The sequence below is a fragment of the Euprymna scolopes genome, chromosome 43, assembly GCF_053919585.1.
Source record: "Euprymna scolopes isolate OS-2025 chromosome 43, ASM5391958v1, whole genome shotgun sequence".
NCBI lineage: Eukaryota > Metazoa > Mollusca > Cephalopoda > Sepiida > Sepiolidae > Euprymna > Euprymna scolopes.
Window position 1 is genome coordinate 38236857 of NC_136524.1, and position 24473 is coordinate 38261329.

At 27.4% G+C, this 24473-nt stretch overlaps 1 protein-coding gene across 12 annotated transcripts in view; it reads left to right on the top strand.

Annotated features, from left to right (window-relative positions):
- Window positions 1–24473, top strand: part of LOC145268296 (uncharacterized) — a 447971-nt gene that overhangs the window by 378796 nt on the left and 44702 nt on the right. For 7 of the 12 annotated variants that reach the window (XM_080123710.1, XM_080123717.1, XM_080123709.1 and 4 more), the window contains one exon: window positions 21183–21347. The exons of the other annotated variants lie outside the window; for them this stretch is intronic. In XM_080123710.1, coding sequence (XP_079979836.1) covers window positions 21183–21347 — 165 coding nt within the window. The remainder of the gene's footprint in view (window positions 1–21182; window positions 21348–24473) is intronic. 12 annotated transcript variants of the gene reach the window in all.

A 24473-nucleotide genomic window follows, 5' to 3' on the forward strand; every position in this document is an offset into this window, starting at 1 on the left:
CCCAGAAAAAAAAAGGTTATATTGTATGTATCCGTTATGAAACAAAGTTCTCTGAAAAAAAATTTCACTTAATTTCATCATTTGTTTTTTTTTTGTTTTTTTTGGGTTTTTTTTTTAACAGCGAAAAAACAATTTGTATGGTACCGAGTAAAAGGTTCTTGATTTTTAGGAAGAAAAGCTAGTATTAAAAATGGGGAGGGAGTGTCGGCGCTTTAAATTGAATTATCTCCCCGTGGTGTGTTTAACAAATTCCAACATGGCTGACTTCAATGAGCTCTCATAAAAACATGTTTTCCCGCTGTTAAAAAAAAAAAAAAAAAAACTATTTGATCAAATTAAGTAAAAAAATTTTTTCCAGAGATCTTCAGTCCAAAACGGATATGTACAATATAACCTTTTTTTTTTTATATATTTTTTTTTTAAATGTTTTGATTAAACTATGCAAGTACCTTTTGTTTTTGTAACATAGACATCATTCTAAATAGGTTTTTGAAAGCAAATTATTTTACAGCCTATTATGAAATAATAAATAATTCAGTATTTCATCTAAGCAAATGTTGTTTGTTTTATTAATGACCTAAGGTGCAACAGCTGTTTCAGTCATTAATAATAAAAAAATTTTTAAATGTCTCCACTTTAACAAACTTTCTAGCCAGAATAAGTTATTTTTGAAGGAACTGTATCAAAATGAATTATTTTGCTGTGAAGAATTTAATGGAAGGAAAAACATAATTAAACAGAATAAAATAATGATTTGCCATATGCAAAGCTATTGTGGTCTAATTTTAATAAATTGATGAATTTAATTTTATATATAGGGAAGTAGAGTTTAATCAACACTGCTGGGAGCCATGATTTTAGTATGTTTTTTTTTTTTTAAATCCTTGAAACCGTGTTTCATTGTAAATAACTGACGATCCTTGAAAACTTAGGGCTTTTGTGAGTTTGAATTTTTACAAAGAAATTTTTTTATGTAGTTTTCATGGTTAAAAAAGCTAAGATATAAGATTCATATATATATATATATATATATATATATATATATATATATATATATATATATATATATCTCCTACCGTTGGGTTTATATGCCAAGCTCTTTTGCGTGTGCTGTGATAAAACTTCTCAAATGCACTTATAATGTTCGGTTGTTTAAGGGTGTTAACTTTGGTCAAAATCGGACTTTTCCTTTTTTTAATGGGATTTTTTTCCATTATTGACTTTCAATACTTATCTTAGATATTCAGATACAAAAAAAAAACTATCTAAGAACACTCCCAGATACATAAGGTACATTTATGCGAAATTTCAATAAAGTTGACCCAGTCTTTTAGGAACAATCTCACACAGAAATATATATATATGTGTGTGTGAGTGAGTGATATATGGATAGTTTTGCTGTATCACAGTTCTTCAGTATGGTTAAACTCTTAAATGCTTCAAGCTTAGATTGAAATGACTGTTTATATAAATAATACAAACATTCTTCTTATCGAAAAAATAAAAACGTTGATAAATCTAATTTTAAGAAACAAATATTTTGTTTTAAGCAAATCTTCTAAAATAAATCCGCATAAATTATGTGAGTTTTATTTTCAAGTACAATATTTATTATTTTAAAATAATAAGCAGAAAAGAAGATTCTTTGTTATCTATTGCTTTTCTCCTCTAATCTTCTGGAAAGCGCTAAAAAAAATAAACTTTCTTTGCATGGATTGTTGTATTTTTTTTTTTAATCATTATTGTTGTTTTATTTATTATTATTGATATTGTTATTAGTATTATTATTCATTTATGATTGAGTTATTCTTTATTTTATTTTTTTATTGTATCAACAAACCCCCCTTAAATTAAAAATAAACTGATAAATTCTTATTCATATAAAAGTGAAAAATCTAAGTATTCTTATTAGAATATTTATAAATAATGTGTTAATTAATATAGAAATTATGTATAGAAATTTTATGTTAATTAGCTTATAGAAATATATGGTTGTTTTTTTTTATACAAATTTTTCTTGAAAGGCAATATATGAATTGTAAGGAGTTTTTTTTTTATGATAGATTCATTCTATAGTAAATTACAAGTAAAAATATTCATTTTTTTTTTTTACATATTTTTTTCTTTTTATTAAACTAAAACTATTAAATTGTAAAAAATCAGTTGTCTTTTGCTTGTTTACATATACAACACAAAGCTATATTAATACTACTACTACTACTACTACATAGTTTGGATAAATTACATCCTTTTTGTGTGTATTGGAAAATCTGTTATGGATATATGCTAGCTAAGTGGAGGACAAAGAATTATTTAGATTATATGGATTCTCAACCACGGTCCACATGCAAAACATAACAAATTGGAGATGCACAATAATATTTTAGTGGTCTATGAAGAAAATTCATATATATTAGATTAGAGTTTATTAAGATGATCCTGATAATAATAAAGAATGACCTGTACAGTATTTAAAAAAAAAATCATCCAAGTTATTTAAATTATAACACTTTACATGTTTTTTTGATTACTGTTGAGTGTTATTTTAACAAAATAGACTGGAAGAAGGTGTGAGGTTATATCAATTGAAACTTTGTGAAAATTAACACTCAAGATGAGAACAGTAGTCCTAATAATCCAAAATAATACAAATTATCAATCCTCATCTAAAAAATTAAAAAATATAACATTTTTATTTACCAATTTTACCTTAAACATTTACGATTAATGCTATTTTTTAATGCGTTGTATCTGTTGAAAATTTTCTAAACGTGAATAGCAATATATATATATATATATATATATATATATATATATATATAATGTAGTCATCCACATACATGTGTGTGTTCCAAAGATCAAATAGTTGCTGTTAAAAATCTCAATTCAAATTATAAGTCAGCTACAGACCTGACTAGTTCATCTTGTTTAAGGTGGCCCACACAATCCAAATATATTAGAATGAGGTTGAATTAGGTTTATACTGATTTTTTTCTTTTTACCCTTATATATATATATATATATATGTATATGAGGGGCGTGCAATAAGTAATGCCCCTGACCCACTTCCTATAGCAGTAGAGCAACGAAACTTGGCACAGTTATTAGTCTTTCTCTACATAGGAACCACCCAGAATTATGCATTTCTCCCATCATTTAATGCAGCTTTGGAGACCGTTTTTGTAGAACACCCCAGGTTGGTTCTCCAATCACGACGTGACTTCAGAAATCAAGGCTGCATCATCTGGGAAACACTTTCCTTTCAAAAACAACTTCATGGCTGGAAAGAGGTGAAAGTCAGAGGGTGCAAGGTCAGGAGAGTAGGGAGAATGTGGAAGGATTTCATAACCACACGCCCGTACTTCTGATCTGGCGACATGTGAGTTGTGGACCGGAGCATTATCCTGCAGGAAGAGGGTACTTTTGCTGATCTTGCCCCGCCTCTTGATTTTGATAGCTTCCCCTAATTTCCTCAAAAGTGAAGCATAATAGGCTCCTGTAATTGTGGTACCCTTTGCCAGGAAATCTGTCACCACTACTCCATCCTGGTCTCAGGAGACTGAGTATGACCTTGCCAGCGGAGGGCTGCACCCTTGCCTTCTTTGGAGGTGGTGAGTCCAAGTGCTTCCAGTGCATTGACTGGATCATAGTGATGGACCCAGGTTTTATCCTGTGTTATCAGTCTTTTGAAAAACTTTGACTCATATTCTTGGCACATCTCCAAATTCATCCTCGAGCACTGGACGCGTTCTCGCTTCTGGAATGGTGTGAGCAACCTGGGAATCCATCTGGCTGACACCTTATGCATATGCAAATGGTCATGAATGATAGTTTCCACAGACGCTGTACTAATCTTGACATCTTGTGCTATTTGGCGAATAGTGATGCGCCGATCTTCCAAAATGGCAGCCTCAACTTGATGGACAGATGCCTCATCAATGGCAGAAGTGGGGGACAACCAGGTCTGCGAGCAGTTTCCACAGACTTCCGGCCATGTTTGAATTTACAATGCCAGCGTTTTACAAAGTCATATGATGGGGCATTATCACCATAAGTTTCTTTCATTTCATCAAAAGTCTCCTGTGGTGTGTGTTCTTTCAAATACAAAAACCGGATCACTGCTCAACATTCAACAGGCTCCATTTCACACCTAACTCAGTTCAAACACTTGTAAAACAGAAACCACAATTAGTTCAGAGCTGTAATTTGCCACATAACCCGTAGAGATATAAATCATTGCACATGAAAAATTTCAGCTAGATCAGACAACTGGAAGTGGGTCAGGGGCATTACTTATTGCACGTCCCCTCGTAATGTTCTATAAGTAAGTATAATATATATATATATATATATATATATATATAATAGATAGGCTCTTTCAGTCTTTGACAGACTATGGATACCAAAGTAGGGGTGCCTGCACATTAAATTTTTGTGGCAGGAAGTGCACAATCTCCAGCAACCATAACAAATGTTTTTTTTTTTTTTTTTGATTTTTTTACTGTCGACCTACTTTTGGCTCACCCTGTATGTGTATATATATATATATATATATATATATATATATATATATATATATATATATATATATATATATATATATATATATATATATAATGTGTGTGTGTGTGTGTTTATGTATATATAACCATCCTTTTGCATGTAACACTAAGGAATGTAATTCAGTATATATTCAAATTAGCATCAACTAAATGAAGTATTAATATTGCTTGTAAACAAGATGGTAATTATTTTTCTTCCATTTAGGAATATTAGTTGAAATGAAAAGACATCCTGTAATTTTTTATGACATAAGCAAGCTAATAAAAATATAAATAACAATGTTGTAGATAAAAATCTTTACCTTTTTAGGAAAACATTTAATACAGAAATTTTATAAAGTTTGTTATTCTTTTAAAACTGTACTCTCGTTTTTTAATGGACTTCATTTATTAATGAATTACTTTTTTGATGAGTTTCTTTTTTAATTATCCTTTAAATATTTAATAGGTATCTTTTTTTTTCTTTTTTTTTTTTTACTTCTGTTGCTATTTAACATTATTGAAGCTATTTTTATTCATACTTTAGCATCATATACAATTTTTAAATAAAAAGAATAACATACTACAAATGTGAAAATACATTCATATAAATGTTTTATAAAATATTTTCATACACCATTAAATTTTACTTGTGCATTTTAGTATATATTTTTAAGTAAATATGTATATGATGTTATTGTGTGAAAAATGTTTGTGTTTTTGTTGGTTGAGGTGAGAGGGGATTTTGTTGATATGTATGTTTTTTATTTTATAAATTTTTTGAACAGATATTTTTGTTTTTGTTTATCTATGTTATTGTTTTGTTGCATTTTAGGAAATTATTGAATTAATTGAAAAAAAAATAGTGTATATCATTTTGAACCTGTTCAGATTATATTATCTCGTTTCTCTAAGAATAGATCAATATCAGCAGTCAGTCTTGTTAAAGACAAATTCAAATGGTAATTATTTGAATATTGATTATATGAAATATATAAATTGGCATTTATCGTAGATGATTCTCCATGAAAATAATGGTTTACACATATACATAAATGTTTAACAGGGACTTTTTTAGTGGATACTGCTCCAGACAAGGCATAAAGACACTTGATATAAGGAGCTACAAAAGAAAAAGTACCATTTCAAGGTTAAAAAAAAATAGCCAACGATAAATGTTATATGGATAGATTCCAACTCAGAAACAGCAATTCCCCCACCCCCTTTGGCAGAAACATTACCTATGGAATGTGAAGAGTAAAGAATAAAATAAGGGAAGTGAGAGTTATAAGACTGCCAAAAGTAATCCCCAAGGTCTACTTCATTTAAGAATTTTTTTTTACTTAATTATTATAGAAAGGATATTAAGCCCTTTGTCTGTGCGAGATCTGCTGGTTTGGATCAGATTTGTTCAAACTCCAGATGTTTGATTTTTCATATTGTGCATAACATATACAATTATGTGTTAATTAGCTGTCTGCACTGGCATTTTCTTGGGAAATAGATATTTGGATACTACTACCCCATTAATATATTTTTAATTTCAATCAATAATTTATTGATAATAATAATATATATATATATATATATATATATATATATATATATATATATATATATAATGTATTAAACTTATATATATATAATGTATTAAACTTATATATATATATAATGTATTAAACTTATATATATATAATGTATTAAACTTATATATATATATATATATATATATATAATGTATTAAACTTATATATATATATATAATGTATTAAACTTATATATATATAATGTATTAAACTTATATATATATAATGTATTAAACTTATATATATATATAATGTATTACACTTATATATATATATATATAATGTATTACACTTATATATATATATATAATGTATTACACTTATATATATAATGTATTAAACTTATATATATATATAATGTATTACACTTATATATATATAATGTATTAAACTTATATATATATATATATATAATGTATTAAACTTATATATATATAATGTATTAAACTTATATATATATATATATATATATATATATATAATGTATTAAACTTATATATATATAATGTATTAAACTTATATATATATAATGTATTAAACTTATATATATATAATGTATTAAACTTATATATATATAATGTATTAAACTTATATATATAATGTATTAAACTTATATATATATAATGTATTAAACTATTATATATATATAATGTATTAAACTTATATATATAATGTATTAAACTATTATATATATATAATGTATTAAACTTATATATATAATGTATTACACTTATATATATAATGTATTAAACTTATATATATATATAATGTATTAAACTTATATATATATATAATGTATTAAACTTATATATATATAATGTATTAAACTTATATATATATAATGTATTAAACTTATATGTATAATGTATTAAACTTATATATATAATGTATTAAACTTATATATATAATGTATTAAAATTATATATATAATGTATTAAACTTATATATATATAATGTATTAAACATATATATATATAATGTATTAAACATATATATATATAATGTATTAAACTTATATATATATATATATAATGTATTAAACTTATATATATATATATATATAATGTATTAAACTTATATATATATAATGTATTAAACTTATATATATATAATGTATTAAACTTATATATATATAATGTATTAAACTTATATATATATAATGTATTAAACTTATATATATAATGTATTAAACTTATATATATAATGTATTAAACTTATATATATAATGTATTAAACTTATATATATATAATGTATTAAACTTATATATATATAATGTATTAAACTTATATATATATAATGTATTAAACTTATATATATAATGCATTAAACTTATATATATATATAATGTATTAAGCTTATATATATAATGTATTAAGCTTATATATATAATGTATTAAACTTATATATATAATGTATTAAACTTATATATATACAATGTATTAAACTTATATACAATGTATTAAACTTATATATATACAATGTATTAAACTTATATATATACAATGTATTAAACTTATATATATACAATGTATTAAACTTATATATATATATATATATAATGTATTAAACTTATATATAATGTATTAAACTTATATATAATGTATTAAACTTATATATATAATGTATTAAACTTATATATAATGTATTAAACTTATATATATAATGTATTAAACTTATATATATATAATGTATTAAACTTATATATATAATGTATTAAACTTATATATATACTGTATTAAACTTATATAATGTATTAAACTTATATATAATGTATTAAACTTATATATATATATATAATGTATTAAACGTATATATAATGTATTAAACTTATATATATAATGTATTAAACTTATATATATAATGTATTAAACTTATATATATAATGTATTAAACTTATATATATATAATGTATTAAACTTATATATATATAATGTATTAAACTTATATATAATGTATTAAACGTATATATAATGTATTAAACTTATATATATATAATGTATGAAACTTATATATATAATGTACTAAACTTATATATATATAATGTATTAAACTTATATATATATAATGTATTAAACTTATATATATATAATGTATTAAACTTATATATATAATGTATTAAACTTATATACAATGTATTAAACTTATATATATACAATGTATTAAACTTATATATATACAATGTATTAAACTTATATATATATAATGTATTAAACTTATATATATAATGTATTAAACTTATATATATAATGTATTAAACTTATATATATATAATGTATTAAACTTATATATATATAATGTATTAAACTTATATATATATATAATGTATTAAACTTATATATATATATAATGTATTAAACTTATATATATATATATAATGTTTTAAACTTATATATATATATAATGTTTTAAACTTATATATATATATAATGTATTAAGCTTATATATATATATAATGTATTAAACTTATATATATATAATGTTTTAAACTTATATATATATATATAATGTATTAAATTTATATATATATATAATGTATTAAACTTATATATATATAATGCGTTAAACTAATACATATGTGTTAAACTTATATATATATAATGTATTAAACTTGTATATAATGCATTAAACTTGTATATATATATATATATATATATAATGTATTAAACTTATATAATGTATTAAACTTTTATATATATATATATATATATATATAATACATTTTTTAATTTTTATTTATTTTTTTATTAGTGATTAATGTAAACAAAGGGCAAATAACTCCTTTCTTATAATAAAAAACGATCAGGGAGCAGGAAAAAAGAAATTAATCGCTAATAAAAAATAAATAAAAATTTAACAATCTTATATTTATAAGCGATAAAAATCGTGCATAAAATTGGCAAGGGCCCGGTAGTCCAGTGTAAAACACTATACTACTTATCGAGCCGTTGTTGGTTCGATCCTTATCAATAAAGTCTAGCTATACTGATGAGGACTAAACTCTGAAACATTCATGTGTATAGATGACTTACTTTTATGCACGTAGTAATTATTAAGTAATAATTAATAAATAATATTTAAATATATAATACATATAATGTATTTAACTTATACATATAATATAATATATGCAATATATTAAAAATATCTAAAATGTATTAAAATATATATCTATAATGTATTCAAATTATATATATATGTATATATGTATATAATGCATTAAGATTATATGTATATAATGCATTAAGATTATATGTATATAATGCATTAAGATTATATGTATATAATGCATTAAGATTATATGTATATAATGTATTAAGATTATATGTATATAATGTATTAAGATTATATGTATATAACGTATTAAAATTATATATTAAAATAAACTCTTTTGGAAATAGGATACGATTATGAATATCTCCAGTATCAAAGTATCTTTATACATTTTAAAATTTACTTTATGTATGAAAACCAAAGATGGAAGATATCACACAAAAGAAATATTTGGAATCAAGTCGGCCCTTTGCTGTTCTTTCAGATCATCTGAAATTTAGTAGCAAGTTTTAGTCTACCCTCTTTCAAAGCCAGAGGTTTGGGGGAAATATCAGATATTTTGTAATTCATATGCAAAACTAGGAAAACAAATGACTATAATTGAAACATTTTATGGCTGTAAAAAAAGTGCCAACAATAGGCTCTGGATGATGGATGATACCATTAAAGTGCGACCCTAAGGGCAAATGTCCCATAGCCCATTATATAATTCAGGTCATTACCTTTCAAATGAGTCTACATTTGTTAAATTCTGATCAATAATCGCAGAGATTGTGAAATAAAATTTCCCCTAAATGTGGTATGGATATATTTACACTAGTAGCCAAATTGAATATTACATTGCTCATATCTTTGGTTCTATGGGACAAAACTACATGAAAATTGTCAAGTTTTTTGGTGGATCATAATACTATTCTATAGTTAAATTTTTATGACAATTGGTAAAAAAAAAAAAACAATCTATATATTCAAACTAATAAAATATGCCAAAATTGCCTACATTTGTATATATAGTGTCTTGCAGTTTTGCTGCTTCAGTTGTCTCTCCTGTTGCTTTGCCAGGGCACTAATATATATATATATATATATATATATATATATATATATGTGTTGGGACGATTAATCGGGAATTGGAAAAATCAGAAGATTTGTGGGTATCAGTATCGGAACAATTGATGCCTATTTTCCGATGCCAAAACAATTCTTTTGTCTTTTTTTATTCCACTTTGTTGAAAGTAAAATCTTCCATTGCTGGTAATAATGATAAAATAATTATTCATTGATTTAAAATTACCAGTAAAGTTAAAATTGATAGATCATCCTCCAAAAGTGTATTTTAAAATTTTGGAAAATATCTGCATATTTAACTTTTGTGTTTTTCACGAAAATCAGGGGGGAAAATAACAATCTGATAGCTAAATAACTAGAGATTTATAAAGAATCAGAATCAATGATTGTATCAGGATTTCACACAGAATCTGTAATTGTATCGGAATTGGGAAAAATATTGGTATCGTCCGATCACTAATATGTGTATAATGTATTTACATTATATATACTATTTATAAATCACTAATCGTATATTCAATGTTTTTCAGACCAGAATAAAAAGATTTATGTCAAGAATGAGCTTGTATAGAAACGTTGTTTTAATTTGAATAAAATAAAATGCATATCAAGTGCGCTTGAAAGCCAAATCACAACGTAATATAAGGAAAATAAACAAATAGTTTACTTGTTTGAAATTTATAACAAATATATTTCAGAGGTAAACTCCATCTTCAGTGAGTTGTTTTGTTTTTTTTTTTATCCTTTTCTTCTTCCCCGCCATGTTGTAAAGTTTGAGAACGAAGTCTGTTTGTAAGGAGCTGCGCGTTGTATCTATATATGTTCGTAAGCAACGTCAGAATAACGTCAAGAATGAGAGTTCATATAGAAACGTTACTTAGATTGTTCATCACGTGTCATTAATTTAGAAATACACATCAAAATGATCATCTCATCAGTTTAAAGTGTGTAAGAAATAGCGATGTGCACCACTGCGCAACAGCAAACATATGGGAAAAGCATCACATGACAAAGACCAGTGGGTATATTAATGAAATGTAATTAATATATTAATATCAATATTGGAAAGGACAATAGTCCAAAGAGAAACAATGCTGATATTGAAACTAGTATTTCTACTTTCTGTTCATATGGAGAACGAGATGAATATAATCTGAATTTTTTTATTTTCTAATATTTCAGTAACAAAAAAAATGAGATAAAAAATGCTACTAGACATTACATCTTTTATTATTGAATGTGTTTTTAATTGAATGCCTTTTTGTTTTTATTTATTTTTTTTTTTTGTAGCTTTTAGTTGACATGCTTTTTTCTTTTTTTTTTCTTTTTTTTTAGCTTATTAAAAAAAAATGTTTTCATTATTTGTGCTTGTGCATAGTGGAACAATGTTTTGACTTACCCCCTCCCTACTTTTTTTTTTTTTTTTTTTTTTACACCTTTTTCTTGTGGTTGGTCTATGGCCGGTGTGGACCTAAAACAATTCTTTTGAAAAATGAAATATATATATTATAGAAAATATGCATAAATTGAACTGAACGTAACAGTTAAATGAAATGCTTAATGGAATAAGAAATCATAAAAATTAAATGATTAATCAATGAAAGTTCGTTTTCCAAAGAATGTGTAAATTAGTTAACCTTTAGTTGCTTACAAATCCATGACTGAATATATGAACAAGTTCGTTTTAATAATTTTTAAAAAGAAAGAGTAGGTTTTTTATATCAACGCAGTGCAACAAAAAAATTAAACTTTTTATATATATATATATAAGTTAATTTAGTATACAAACAAATGGCTACACATAGGCATACATGTTTCAGCGAAAACACAGTAAGGGAATCGCTTCGTCAGGCCAAGGACATCTCTCTGATGTCCTTGGCCTGACGAAGCGATTCCCTTACTGGGTTTTCGCTGAAACATGTATGCCTATGTGTAGCCATTTGTTTGTATACTAAATTGACTTATTTTGGCTCTGTCTAAACATTGAGCACTCTTTTGGTAGACACACTTAATAATTACTACCAATACAATATATATATATATATATATATATATATATATGTATGTATACACACACACACACACACACACACTAGCTGTTCCTGTCCAATATTTCGTAGATAGATTCATAAAGCAGGGAGAGGGTAGAAGTGGCTTATAGAAAATAATTTTAAAAAGTGTTTTATATGCATTTTCTTTTGTGTAAGTAACAAAAAAAAAATATCTTTGAAATTTGTGTAAAAACGAGAACACATATACATGTAAATGTGCAATAATAGTTTTACTAATTCAGAATTGAGTTAACTGTCCTAATAAAGGGAAGTAATTTTGAACATCATATTCAGGGGAAATTACTCCAGATTGCCTATTCTTAATCATATCTTGTGACTCTAATTTGGAAGCTTCAGAAAAAAAAAAAGTTTAATTAGTATTTTATTGTAGGTTTTTTTTTGTCTAATTAAATACCCTAGATTTTATAACAAAGATATATATATATATATATATATATATATATATATATATATATATATATGCACATAAAATAATCTCCCCTTTTCCCTTGCCACTACAGTTTCAATAGGGAAATAACTGAATAATTTAAACACAAATCTTACTTTCATCACTAGAACACTTCCTAAGGAGCTTTTTTTGCATAACTATGAACATTTTGCCCTGTATATAAATTATTACATTAATTCTGAACAAACTGCCTCTCTCACATATGTACTCTCATAAAGATGGTAGCAAACACTTTTACTCTATATCTATTACGTTCTTTCACTCCATCCATGTCACCACAACAAGATTAGAAATAATTAAACCTATTAAGGTTTTATATATATATATATATATATATATATATATATATATATATATATATATATATATATTACATTAAACAGATGATTCATATTAATTACATTTCTTTCTACTACTGGAAAACTATTTACATATGTGTATTTAAAGAAAATGCTGAAATATTACTACACTTTGAATCTTCCATACATTTATTAATGATAATAGCATATTAACTTTGATTCTTAATAAATAATATTATCAGATTTGTTTACCATATCGTGATAAACCTTTCTTATTCTATGGGGTTTTTTTTTTCTTTGAAATTAAAAAATCATAATCAACATTAGACTTTTAATTTAATTCCAATAATAATCTTTAATTTTCTGACACAGCAGTAATTTCATTTTTTTTAATCACTTGAATATTACGTGTAAAACATGTTATCTTCCTCTTTTCATACTGTTACTTTTTTGATTTTTGCAATAACAAAATATATTTCTAATAGTTAAACAATGAACTACAAGCCCTTTTATACCCCCTCGACGTAAATACCCCTGACAAGCAGCAAAATCCCACCCCTACATAGTAGAAATCTCCAGATGCCAGAAAGCCTTCTACTCTAATATTTTATTCCATAGGACTGCTAGACTTTGGAATTCCCTTCCGGGTTCCTGTTTTCCTAACTGTACTGACATGCAGAAGTTCAAGGGTAATGTAAGCAGACATCTTACTGCTCAACTCCCTACATAGTATCCTTGCAAATTATGTCCCATATCGTAGCTCCCTGCATCAAAGTTGTACTGTGCCTAGTTTGGGGTGAAAAGACAATAAAAAAAAAATTTAATAAAAAAAAAAAACATTAACATTAGTTTTTCTAGTCCACCTTACAAGAAAAAAACTACAAAAAAATTTAAAAAGAAAAAGCTTTCCATAAAAAACTACTTTTTCTTTCTATGCAATTTACTGTCATTACAGAAAACTCAAAAGATTTACTATTTAATTCTTATTGTTTTCTCTTATTTTAAGATCTTCAAAACAAAACTGTGCTGATACCTAAAGTTTTTAAGTGTCTGGAGGGAACTCACACCCATCAAAAGAATTTTTTCAGATTCTAATACGCCAAAAAGTCCCAAATTTTTAAAATTCCAGTTAATCATATCAAAACTCTCCAAACAATGAGATGAGTTAAATCACAGATTAATTAATCTTGTGGTTTACAGTCTTACAAAATATTGTTGGGAGGAAATATTTTTATATAAAACAATTCCAGCCAAATCAAATAGCTCAATATACAAGATAGAGCAAAGTAAGTATTGTAGGATACATAATTAAATATTTTGTAATAAAAAATATAGAAATTTTAAACAAAAATTTATTATTTAAGCAACATTACAATCTAATAACATCTAAAACATCTAACATTACATCTAAAACCAAGCTTCTCTCTTTACATCATCAACATTCTAATCCACATTTGTCATCAATTGAAATGAATGGCTCTCGTCTTCAGGAGGCCTCAAGTTTTGACAAGCTTCTGGGCTTGACCATTACTCCTGATCTTAAATGGAACACATATATCAAATCTGTTGCCAAGGCCGCTGGAAAAATGGTGGGATCTTTCTATCGATCCAGTAGATATCTCACTGCTGATGCTATTCTCTATCTATATAAGAGCCAGGTACGTCCAAGGATGGAATACTGTTGCTACATCTGGGCAGGAGCTGCTAGAAAGGACTTGTCCTGCCTTGATAGAGTTCAAAATAGACTTCGTAGCCTCGTAGGAGATGTCCTTTTCTCCTCCTTGCAACCTCTATCTCACAGAAGAGATGTTGCGAGTTTGTCTCTGATGTATCGTTATTTTCATGGAAAGTGTTCAACTGAGCTTCAATCTATGGTCCCCCCTCGCCAAACTTTCACAAGAAACACTCGTCTAGCTGTAAACACTATCAATAATTTCCCCCACTCTTTATCTGTGCCTAAACCTAAACGTAGATTCCATGAACAAAGCTTCTTTCTTAGAACTGCACGCCTGTGGAATTGTCTTCCGTTTTCCTGCTTTCCGGCTGACTACAATATGGTTGTGTTCAAGTCTAAAGTAAATAAGTTCTTGATGAGCCGTTCCATATAAGTTATTAAATTTACCAAATTTTCATTACTAATGATTACTATATTGACCAATTTCTACTGTACACTCTTTAACCCTTATCCTTGAGTGGCCTCTGGGCCTTGATAATGTGGTGATGCCTTTGTAAAAAAAAACAAAAAAAAAACATGTATTCCTCGCTTCAAATAATACATTTTTGTTTAATAATTCTATATTTTTACTGCAAAATATTTAATTATAAATCATACAATTATATATATATACTAGCAGACCACCCAGTATTGCCTAATCATAAAATACACTTAAATATGATATTTTAATTCATGCAGATTTCATATTTATTAATATAGTGAACCTAATATATAGTCGTGATTTCAAAAGTTAAAAACCAAAAAATATGACTTGTTTGCCATCAGCTAGAATAAAAACCAAAGCATACAGTGCTCCAACGTTATTTGTTACCATCTGAGCTAAGTCCATGTACATATAAAAGCTTATAAAATAATTTTGTTAAATGCATAAAAGATACAAGTTTAGTTGACCTATGTCTGCCAAGTTCCAATTTTTTCAGTTTTTATCCCTTAACTAACAAACCAAATCGAATTTATTTCATAGGTCTGAATCCCCTACATATTTAAGTTTGAAGTTTGTAGACATATTAGTTTACACACAGACAAGGGCAATAATCATCCACATTCAGTACTGTTTTGCTACATCACAGCTCATCAGCGCGGTTAGACTAGCAACTACCTCAAGCCAGGATTAACCACCTAAGTGACTGTCAGTTTTTCTCACCGTTACGCTATTTGGCTGCTGCTAAGATAAGTATGTGTAATTACAATAATTAAACATTGTCCAAACGCCTAAGCTCTATTTGTTTACACAAAGAGCTTTATATATATATATATATATATATATATATATATATATATATATATATATATATACATGTAAATATATAAAATACAAAAATCTTATTGAAAATATATTGGTGTTGGGACAATTTATCAGAATCGGGAATCAGAAAACTGGAACTTTTGGGGATATTGGAATCAGAAAAATTTGTGCCTATTTTCTGATGCCAAAAACGATTCATTTAATTGTCGTTTTTTTTTTTTAATTGATTTTGTTTAAAGCAGATTCTTCCACTGCTGGTATAGTAATGATAAACTAATAAATATTTATTGATTTTAAACTAATAGTAATATTAAAATCTATAAATCATCAGCCACGAGTGTATTTTTACGTTTGAGAAAATATCTGCATATTTCACGCGTGTTTTTACGGTAATCATGGAAAAATAACAACTCTATAGTTAAATCTTCAGAGATTTATTCGGAATCGGGAGTTTAGTACGGAATAGGTAATTGTATCGGAATCAAGAAAAATATTGGAATCGTCCCATCACTTATACACACTTACACACACACACACACACACACACACACACACACACACACACATGCACACTCTATTTACATTTTGGTGATATGGAAAGAGGGTGCAGGTTTCTGCTGCTTCCCAACTGGAAATTCTTTGAATAAGATTCTATTTCCTGGAAAATAAACGATGTAGGTTACTGTTCAGAGTATGCTTGATGTTTTTTCTTGGATGGGGGGGGGGGTCTTTTTTTTTTATCATTGATTGCTTTCTAAGTGTAACTGCCTTTTACTAATGCTTTCCTTTTAAAGTGTGATTAAATATGAATATTGAAAATTAAACCCTTTTAGTCTTTATTACTTATTGTTGTTTAATTCATTACTAATCGTATCTTGTGTTCAGTATTAACATGAGAAATACATATCCCTTACATGACAAATAACACTCTACCTGAGAGCTCATCGTTCAAAGTCCGCAGCTTAACATTCCCAAGCAACATGAAGTGAAACAAATTCATTTAGAGACATTGCCAATACTGCTGCAAAGAAAGTGGATTCCTGATATGGTGCTAGAAAATTACTTGCACCTAAAAGTATCCTAGACCTCTACAAAGTCACCATTCACCCATGCATGAAGTATTGTTGCCACTAGTCTCTCTCTCTCTCTCTCTCTCTCTCTCTCTCTCTCTCTCTGAAAGGGTTCAAAAAAAGAGTGTGAAATCTAATAAATCCTGCACTGTTGGCCAAGCTCCAACTTCTGTCCCATCACTGTAATGTTGCAACTCTTGCCCGTTTTACAAGTACTTTAAATGGGATGTTTTCTGATGAGCTCATAGCACTTCTTCCTCCTTGACATACATACTCTTGACTAATTCAACACAAAAGCAGTAAGTTAGATTAATTCGAGATTGGGAGAAAAAATGTTACTGATTAATATAGATTTTAACATTATTTGGATCGTATCTCCATTAGACAAATGGTTATAACGATACCAGCTTGAAGGGAACTTTGTATATCAGTTTTTCTTTTCTTTCTGACTTGCAGGAAGTGCCCTGCTTTGTTCGGTCGTAAAATAAGCTTAAATATATTTTAGTTCATACAGGTTTTGTATTATTACAGAGTCAGTTCTCTATTGAATATTATATATATCGTCTTGATTATAAAATTTTTTTAAAAAATGACTTGAGTGCCATTGGGTAGAATCAAAACCAAAACATTTACTGCTCCAGCTGTGTTCCCTACCGTTTGAGCCATTGACAAATAGATAATAAAAATATAAAATCAAACCACTTCAATCTATGAATGAATTTGCGCATGCGTAAAAGTAATAGAAATATGTCGGCAATTTGAAATGAACATTTTGCGTTTCAACTTGCCGACATATTTCTGTACGGATTATTCATTCATCCAAACAAAGATTTTACTCGTTATGAACATCCTTGGTATATGATTACTATTTCCTGCTAATTTCAATGTTATGTAATTATTAATTTAAAAGTTTATCGGTTGAATATTTTCTCTCTCATTCAAACACACACATACATCTACTGTTTTATTTATATAGATGATTATATAAAAGTGTACTTTTTATGTATTATTTAATGGAGATTAGTGATATCGTGTAATGAGGCATCAAAATTTTTAAAAAATTCAGAAATTCCGTAACTATTGTCCCTTTTTTATTTCAATATGAAGGAAAACTGGTTATTGTCCAGAATTACTCCTATATTAAAAGACAAACATAAAGAAAAATCTGTATACCCATGGCGAAAATATCATATTCCAAAAATCATGAAAATTAAGTAGTTTTATTTTTAAATAAAAAAATTATTTTCAAGTAATTAATGGGAATTTGTAGGCATTACAACAAAAATCTTGCAAGTTTAAATAATTGAGTTATCCCCCCTTGTTTTTGGTAAGATTGTTTTCTAAATGGTTAATAAAACAGCTGCTCTTCTATTAGTCATAATATTTGATTTTCTTATTTAAAAATAAAACTTGATCAATTTAGATGATTTTTGGAATATGTTATTTTACATATATATTTTTAAATAAAGAAAAATCTGTATTATGTACATACCCAATGATGAAACACAAATATCATATTTAAAAAAAAAAATATCACAAATTTATCAAGTAGTTTTATCATAACAGATTTTTCTTTATTTTATTTTTTTGGTATTTAATACAATGGGAATTTTGGACAAAAACCGAAAAATTTTATATTATCTAAGTGTTATTTAGCAAAAATAAATGATAGAATAAATGAGTTTATACATTTACTATATCTGAAAATATTCCTTGTTGGATAAAGTATTTTCTAAAAGGAACTAAAGCGAATTACATATTTATTTGTAAATAACACAGTGCAAAAACAAAAAAGGAAGAATTGGCTAATCAGAATAAAATATCCGTTTGTCAGATGCAATGCTACTTAGGTTTAAGGTATAGCATCAGACTGAATTTGCTTTATATATTATATAAACTCTTTGGACAATTTTTTTTTTTTTTTTAACTCTTTAAATCCAATCAAGTATATTGCCACTTGAAACATAAGGTGCTACTATTTGGGTGCATGTCTAACAGGGAATTGTGGGGGAGTTGAGCAGCAAGATATATGTTCACATTACATTTAAACTTCTGCATGTTAGTACAGTAAGGGAAGTAGGAAACAGGGAGGTAATTCCAAACAAGTGGCAAATATCCTTTCTGTCAATTATTTATTTATTTTAAGGATTAAGAAAATGGTCACTTAGTTTAAAAAATGTGTTTATGTAATGTTTTTATATGATGTTATGCTTATTTCTGTAAATTGATAAAACACATGCTCCCCCCCAAAAAAAGATATCTTTCAGACTTATGTGAGATTCAAACTTTTGTAAAATAACTACTGTCTTAGTAATGCATACCTCTGACCTTTTTTTTTTTTTGTTAACCAATCACGTGTTTCTATTTGTGTATGAATAGATAAATTCCCAAAGCGCTTTAACTTTTCAATAGTTGTTGTCATCTCTGATGACCTGTGTGAGAACTCCTAGTGAGTACAAGTAATAATAATAAATGCCTTAATTGTTGGTGGGAAATAAGGCAGGACATGTAAAACTATCAACGTTCTCAATGTGGAGAAGTTGGACAAGAATAAAAATGAACAATTATTCTGAACTCGGAGTAGAATAAACCAAACTTTAGAACAAGACAAATTGTAAACGGAGCACTTGAATTAAACCCTCTTTAGAAGCTCGTGAATTACTTGAAGAATATCAGGGGAAAAAAATTACATTATTACAAAACCCTGCACACCTTGAAACAACTAATATTCTGTAGAAAGTTTCCTTTGTCTGACTTGATATAGGGTACACAAAATAACATGAAAAGCTATCTACTGCTCAGGATGATAAGAATAATAATTAAAGTAGCAGTAATTATGATTGTGACTGTAATAATAATAGCTATTTGAGTAAATAATATGGTGTAGTTTGGCTATGTAGAGGTGACCAGGTGAAATATAAATTATAGCAATAGACATAGAATTAGTCTTTTTTTGTTGTTTTTGTGGAGGGAGAGATAATTTACCTTCTATGTTTTTAAATACGGTGAGATTACGGTTCACACCTGCTTCTCCATCTACTTCTCATTCTTTTCTTTATTCTCTTACTCTTTCTATTTCTGTTGCTTTACCCTTTTTCTTTCTCTTTTTCCCTTCTCCTTTTGTCTTTTTCTCATCTCTTTCTCTTTCATTTCCCTCTCTCTTTCATTTCCTTTTCCTTCTCTTTTTTTATCTCTCCCTCCCTTTTTTGTCCCTCCCCCTTTTTTATTTCCTCTCCCTTTCTTTCTTCCCCCCCTATATGTCTGCCTCTTTCTTCCCTCTTTCTCTTTTAATTTCTTTTCTCTTCCTTCCCCTTCACCTACTTTCTCTTATCCTCTTTTTTTTTCCTTTGATATTACACCCTCTCTTTCCCTTAATCACTCTTTTTCTCTTTTTTACTTTCAACCTATCTGCATCCTCCCCTTTCTCGTTTTCTTATTCCTTCCTCCTATTTCATATCATCTCATCTTTCTATTTCTTTCTTACCCTCTCTCTCTCTCTCTCTTTCTTACCCACTCTCTTTCTTACCCACTCTCTTTCTTACTCTCTCTTTCTTACCCACTCTCTTTCTTACCCACTCTCTTTCTTACTCTCTCTTTCTCCCTTCTATCTCTCTTTCACATCTATCTCTCTTTCTTTTACATTTATCTCTTTCTCATCTCTCTCTCCCTCCTTCTTTCTTTTACATCTATCTCGTTCTTTCTCACCTTTCTTTCTTTCTCGCTCTCTCCTTCAGTTTTTCACTCTCTGCCTCATTCTCTTACTTTCTCATTCTCTCTCTTTCTCTCTCTCTCTTTCTCTCTCTCTTTCTCTCTCTCTTTCTCTCTCTCTCTCTCTCTCTCTCTCTCTCTCTGGTCATGTGAAGATCTGCTACAAGTTGAAACATTGTCAGTTATACACTATGCAAATTTCTTAAGGAAAAAAATGAAAACATTTTCTTTTCTAACAAAAAATGGCTTAATTTTCTGTTTTTTGTTTATATATTTTTTATTTCTTTTTTATTTATTTTTCTGTCTTTCTTTCCACTTTCCGAATGTTACATTCTTTGTTCACTGCTTGTATTGTAGGCTGTCTCTAAAGGCTCCTTAGCAGGTTTCTCCTGCCAATCAGCTTTTGTGCCTGCAACTAAGCGAAACCCACACGATACACCGTCTACTTTAAATCATCTGCAGTCATCTTGTATAAATTCCTCTTCAATAAAGAAAAAGAGAGAGTTGGTCAACTTGAGACAGGTTTGTTGGAAATTACTGAATGTTATATATGGTATTGGTGATATATCGCCCGCTTAATTCACAACGTCCTATACTGCCCAAGACCACATTCATCAGGAACGATGTCTGTATTTCTAACCCATTCAATAACATATGAAATAATTCCACTAATATCTTACCGTACTATCACAAGTAATTTACTATCATCTGTAAATACTTGCCAAAATCGTTTGTAGTGCTTGTGTGTTTTTAACCTATTTCTGAATTATTTCTTTTTAAATATCTATTGGGTGAGAAATAACTTTTACAGGTCCTTATGTGAGTTATATCCAGTTACTGGTACTTATATCAATGTCTTGTCTTTTTTTATAATGGTTACAAGACTTTTTCTTAGCATCCCCTTTTTTTTTTCCTTGTTGAATAAAATATTTTTTAAAAGAAGCTGAAGTGAATTACATATTTTTAGTTTAAACAACACAGTGCAAAAGTAAAAAGGAGGAATTCACTAGTCAGAATAAAATAGCAATTTATCAGATGCAATATTACGTGCATTCAAAGTTTAGAATCAAACTGAGTTTGCTTTATATATGAAATAAACACTTTAACATTTTTCTTCTTTTTTTTTTTTCTCACCCCAATCGAGTCATGTTGCCACTTGAAATGTAATGGGCTACTATTTGGGATCGTGTCTAACAGGGGACTATATAGGGAGTTGAACAGTAAGATGTCTGTTCATATTACCTTTAAAGTTCTGCATGTTAGTACAGTCAGGGAAGTAATAAACAGGGAGGGAATTCCAAAGTTTAGCAGTCTGAGGGAAGAAATTATTACAGGAGAAGGCATTCCAGCATTTAGAGCCCTCAACAGTAGAGGGGTGGGATTTTACTGTGTGTCAAGTTAGTCAGGTGTATATACACCGAAAGAGCACAAATGCTATGAGTTCAATGTTTGGTAGTGTGAAGGAAGAAATTATTAAAATAGAATTTTTCCCAAATGCCTGCTTTCATGATAACTGAAATAATTTGTTTGGAGATATTATTTTTAATGCAAATGATAATATCATATTAAAGAACAGTGTTTTTCCAGTGTTATTGTTAAGCTGCATAAAAATCTGCCCAAAAATAAAGACATTATAAACATTTAAATACATTAAATATGTGCTTCATTATAATGTTAGGAAAGAGAGTACGAATGACATGATATTAATGAACAGTGTCTTTCCAGTCATAATTTCAATTTTTACAGCATACCTTGAAGTAAAGATTTAGATGAAAAATCTTGTATTTAAGCTTGTGCGTAATTCACTTCAATTTCTTTTTAAAAAAATATTTTATTCAACAAGGGGGGAAAAAGGGGGTGATTAAAAAAGGTCTTGTAACCATTATAAAAAAAGACAAGACATTGATATAAGTAAGTTTGTAATTATCTAATATTCTTATCTGGTGTTTCAATTTATAAACTAAACAAAGAAGTCATATTGAAAATACAAAGATATGCAAATAAACTAATTTAGAAGTAAAAGGAACTAATTTAGAAGTAGAGAATCAACCAATGCCCAGCTTATTTTCATTAATAATAGTTTTTGATAGGTGGGAAGAGACATTATATAGGCCCCTTTATTTTATTGTGTGTGTACAATTGGCTATAAGACCAGATTCAGTTAAATAATGTGTGGATCTATTTTGTATTGGTTTAATTAGATTTGAATTAAAAATAATATATACTTTGCATTGGCATGGGAGAAAGGAAACGGGGGAAGATTTGGAGATGGCAAAACCAAAGGGTTTAAAGGGTGTTATTTTATTTACACCTTGAATAAAAGAGAAAGCATGTAAATTGATTGTATGTAAAATTATATAAAGTAATTTATGCAAACATCACAAGAGACTGGTGCAGTTATTTGTAGATTATATATTGTAATAGTATCACAAGAAATCAGTGAAATTATTTGCTGAAGATGTTTAGCTGTTTGTTAAGACCTTATTAAATTGGTGTAACTATTTACTGGTGATATTAAATTATTCAGTAGGTTAATGTAGTTTGCTTGAAGCCTTGTTTAAGTGTGTATATAAAAGGTAATTTATGGAAGGCAGTACAATGCAGAGGTGTAACAATTAACACAAACTGAAGGAAATTAAAACATAACGGCAGAATTTTGGGAAGGTTCCTCTATTTATTAATGATTTTTTTTTTTTTTTTTTTTTTTTAATCCTAATTGCCACCAGTGAAGGTTCTCCATAATAGTATTTAAGGAAAAATTTTGCTTTTTCAGATTTGCATAGCAAAAAAAAAAACATTGTTGGTGAAGATAGTTTGGCAGAAAATGACATGAATTAAATAAAGATTTTTTTAAAATTAAGTCTCAAAAGTTTTTTTTTTTTTTTTTTTTTTTTTTTTAAAGTTTAGTTTTACTCTGTGTGTGCGTGTGTGTGTGCGTGCGCATTTAATAGTTTACTGCTTTATTTTTTAATGGGACTAGACACTCATTATGTTCGTCAATAAAAGTTTGTTTGTTGACTATGTCAGCAGACAGTTATTTTGGTGCAGACTCTATGTATATGTGTATATATGATGTATATATGGATCGCTGTATATGTGTTTTTATTTTTACTTCAACAAGAATCATCATCAGTGCTAACTATACACACGCAAAAAGAAGTCATCTCCACTTGGGGATAATTTTCTTGCAGACATTCTCTACATGTATAATTATGTTTTTGTTTTATTGAGCTATGTAAAGAAACTTTGTGTTGTTAGTATTTACATTGAAATAGAAAAAGCCAGTGATTATAGGTCTTACAAAGTATTATTGAATGTAATATTTTTTATAAGACAATCCCAGCTAAATGAAAATTGCTCAATATACCAGATAGAGCAAATATACTTATTAAACTGTAAAACTGTATTCTTTGTTTTGCATATAATAAAAATTCTAGATTTGAAATTTAACCGTTTCAAATCATAAAACTTAAATTCCTAAATTATGATATATATGTGTGTGTGTATGTATGTATGAGGGTAAAAGGAAAATATCCAACATAGACTTAGTCCAATCTCATTATAAATTTATTTCAACCTAGTGCGAACCTCATCAAACAAGACTAGCTGACTTACAGACTTCACTAGTTTGTCTTGTCTGAGGTTCAC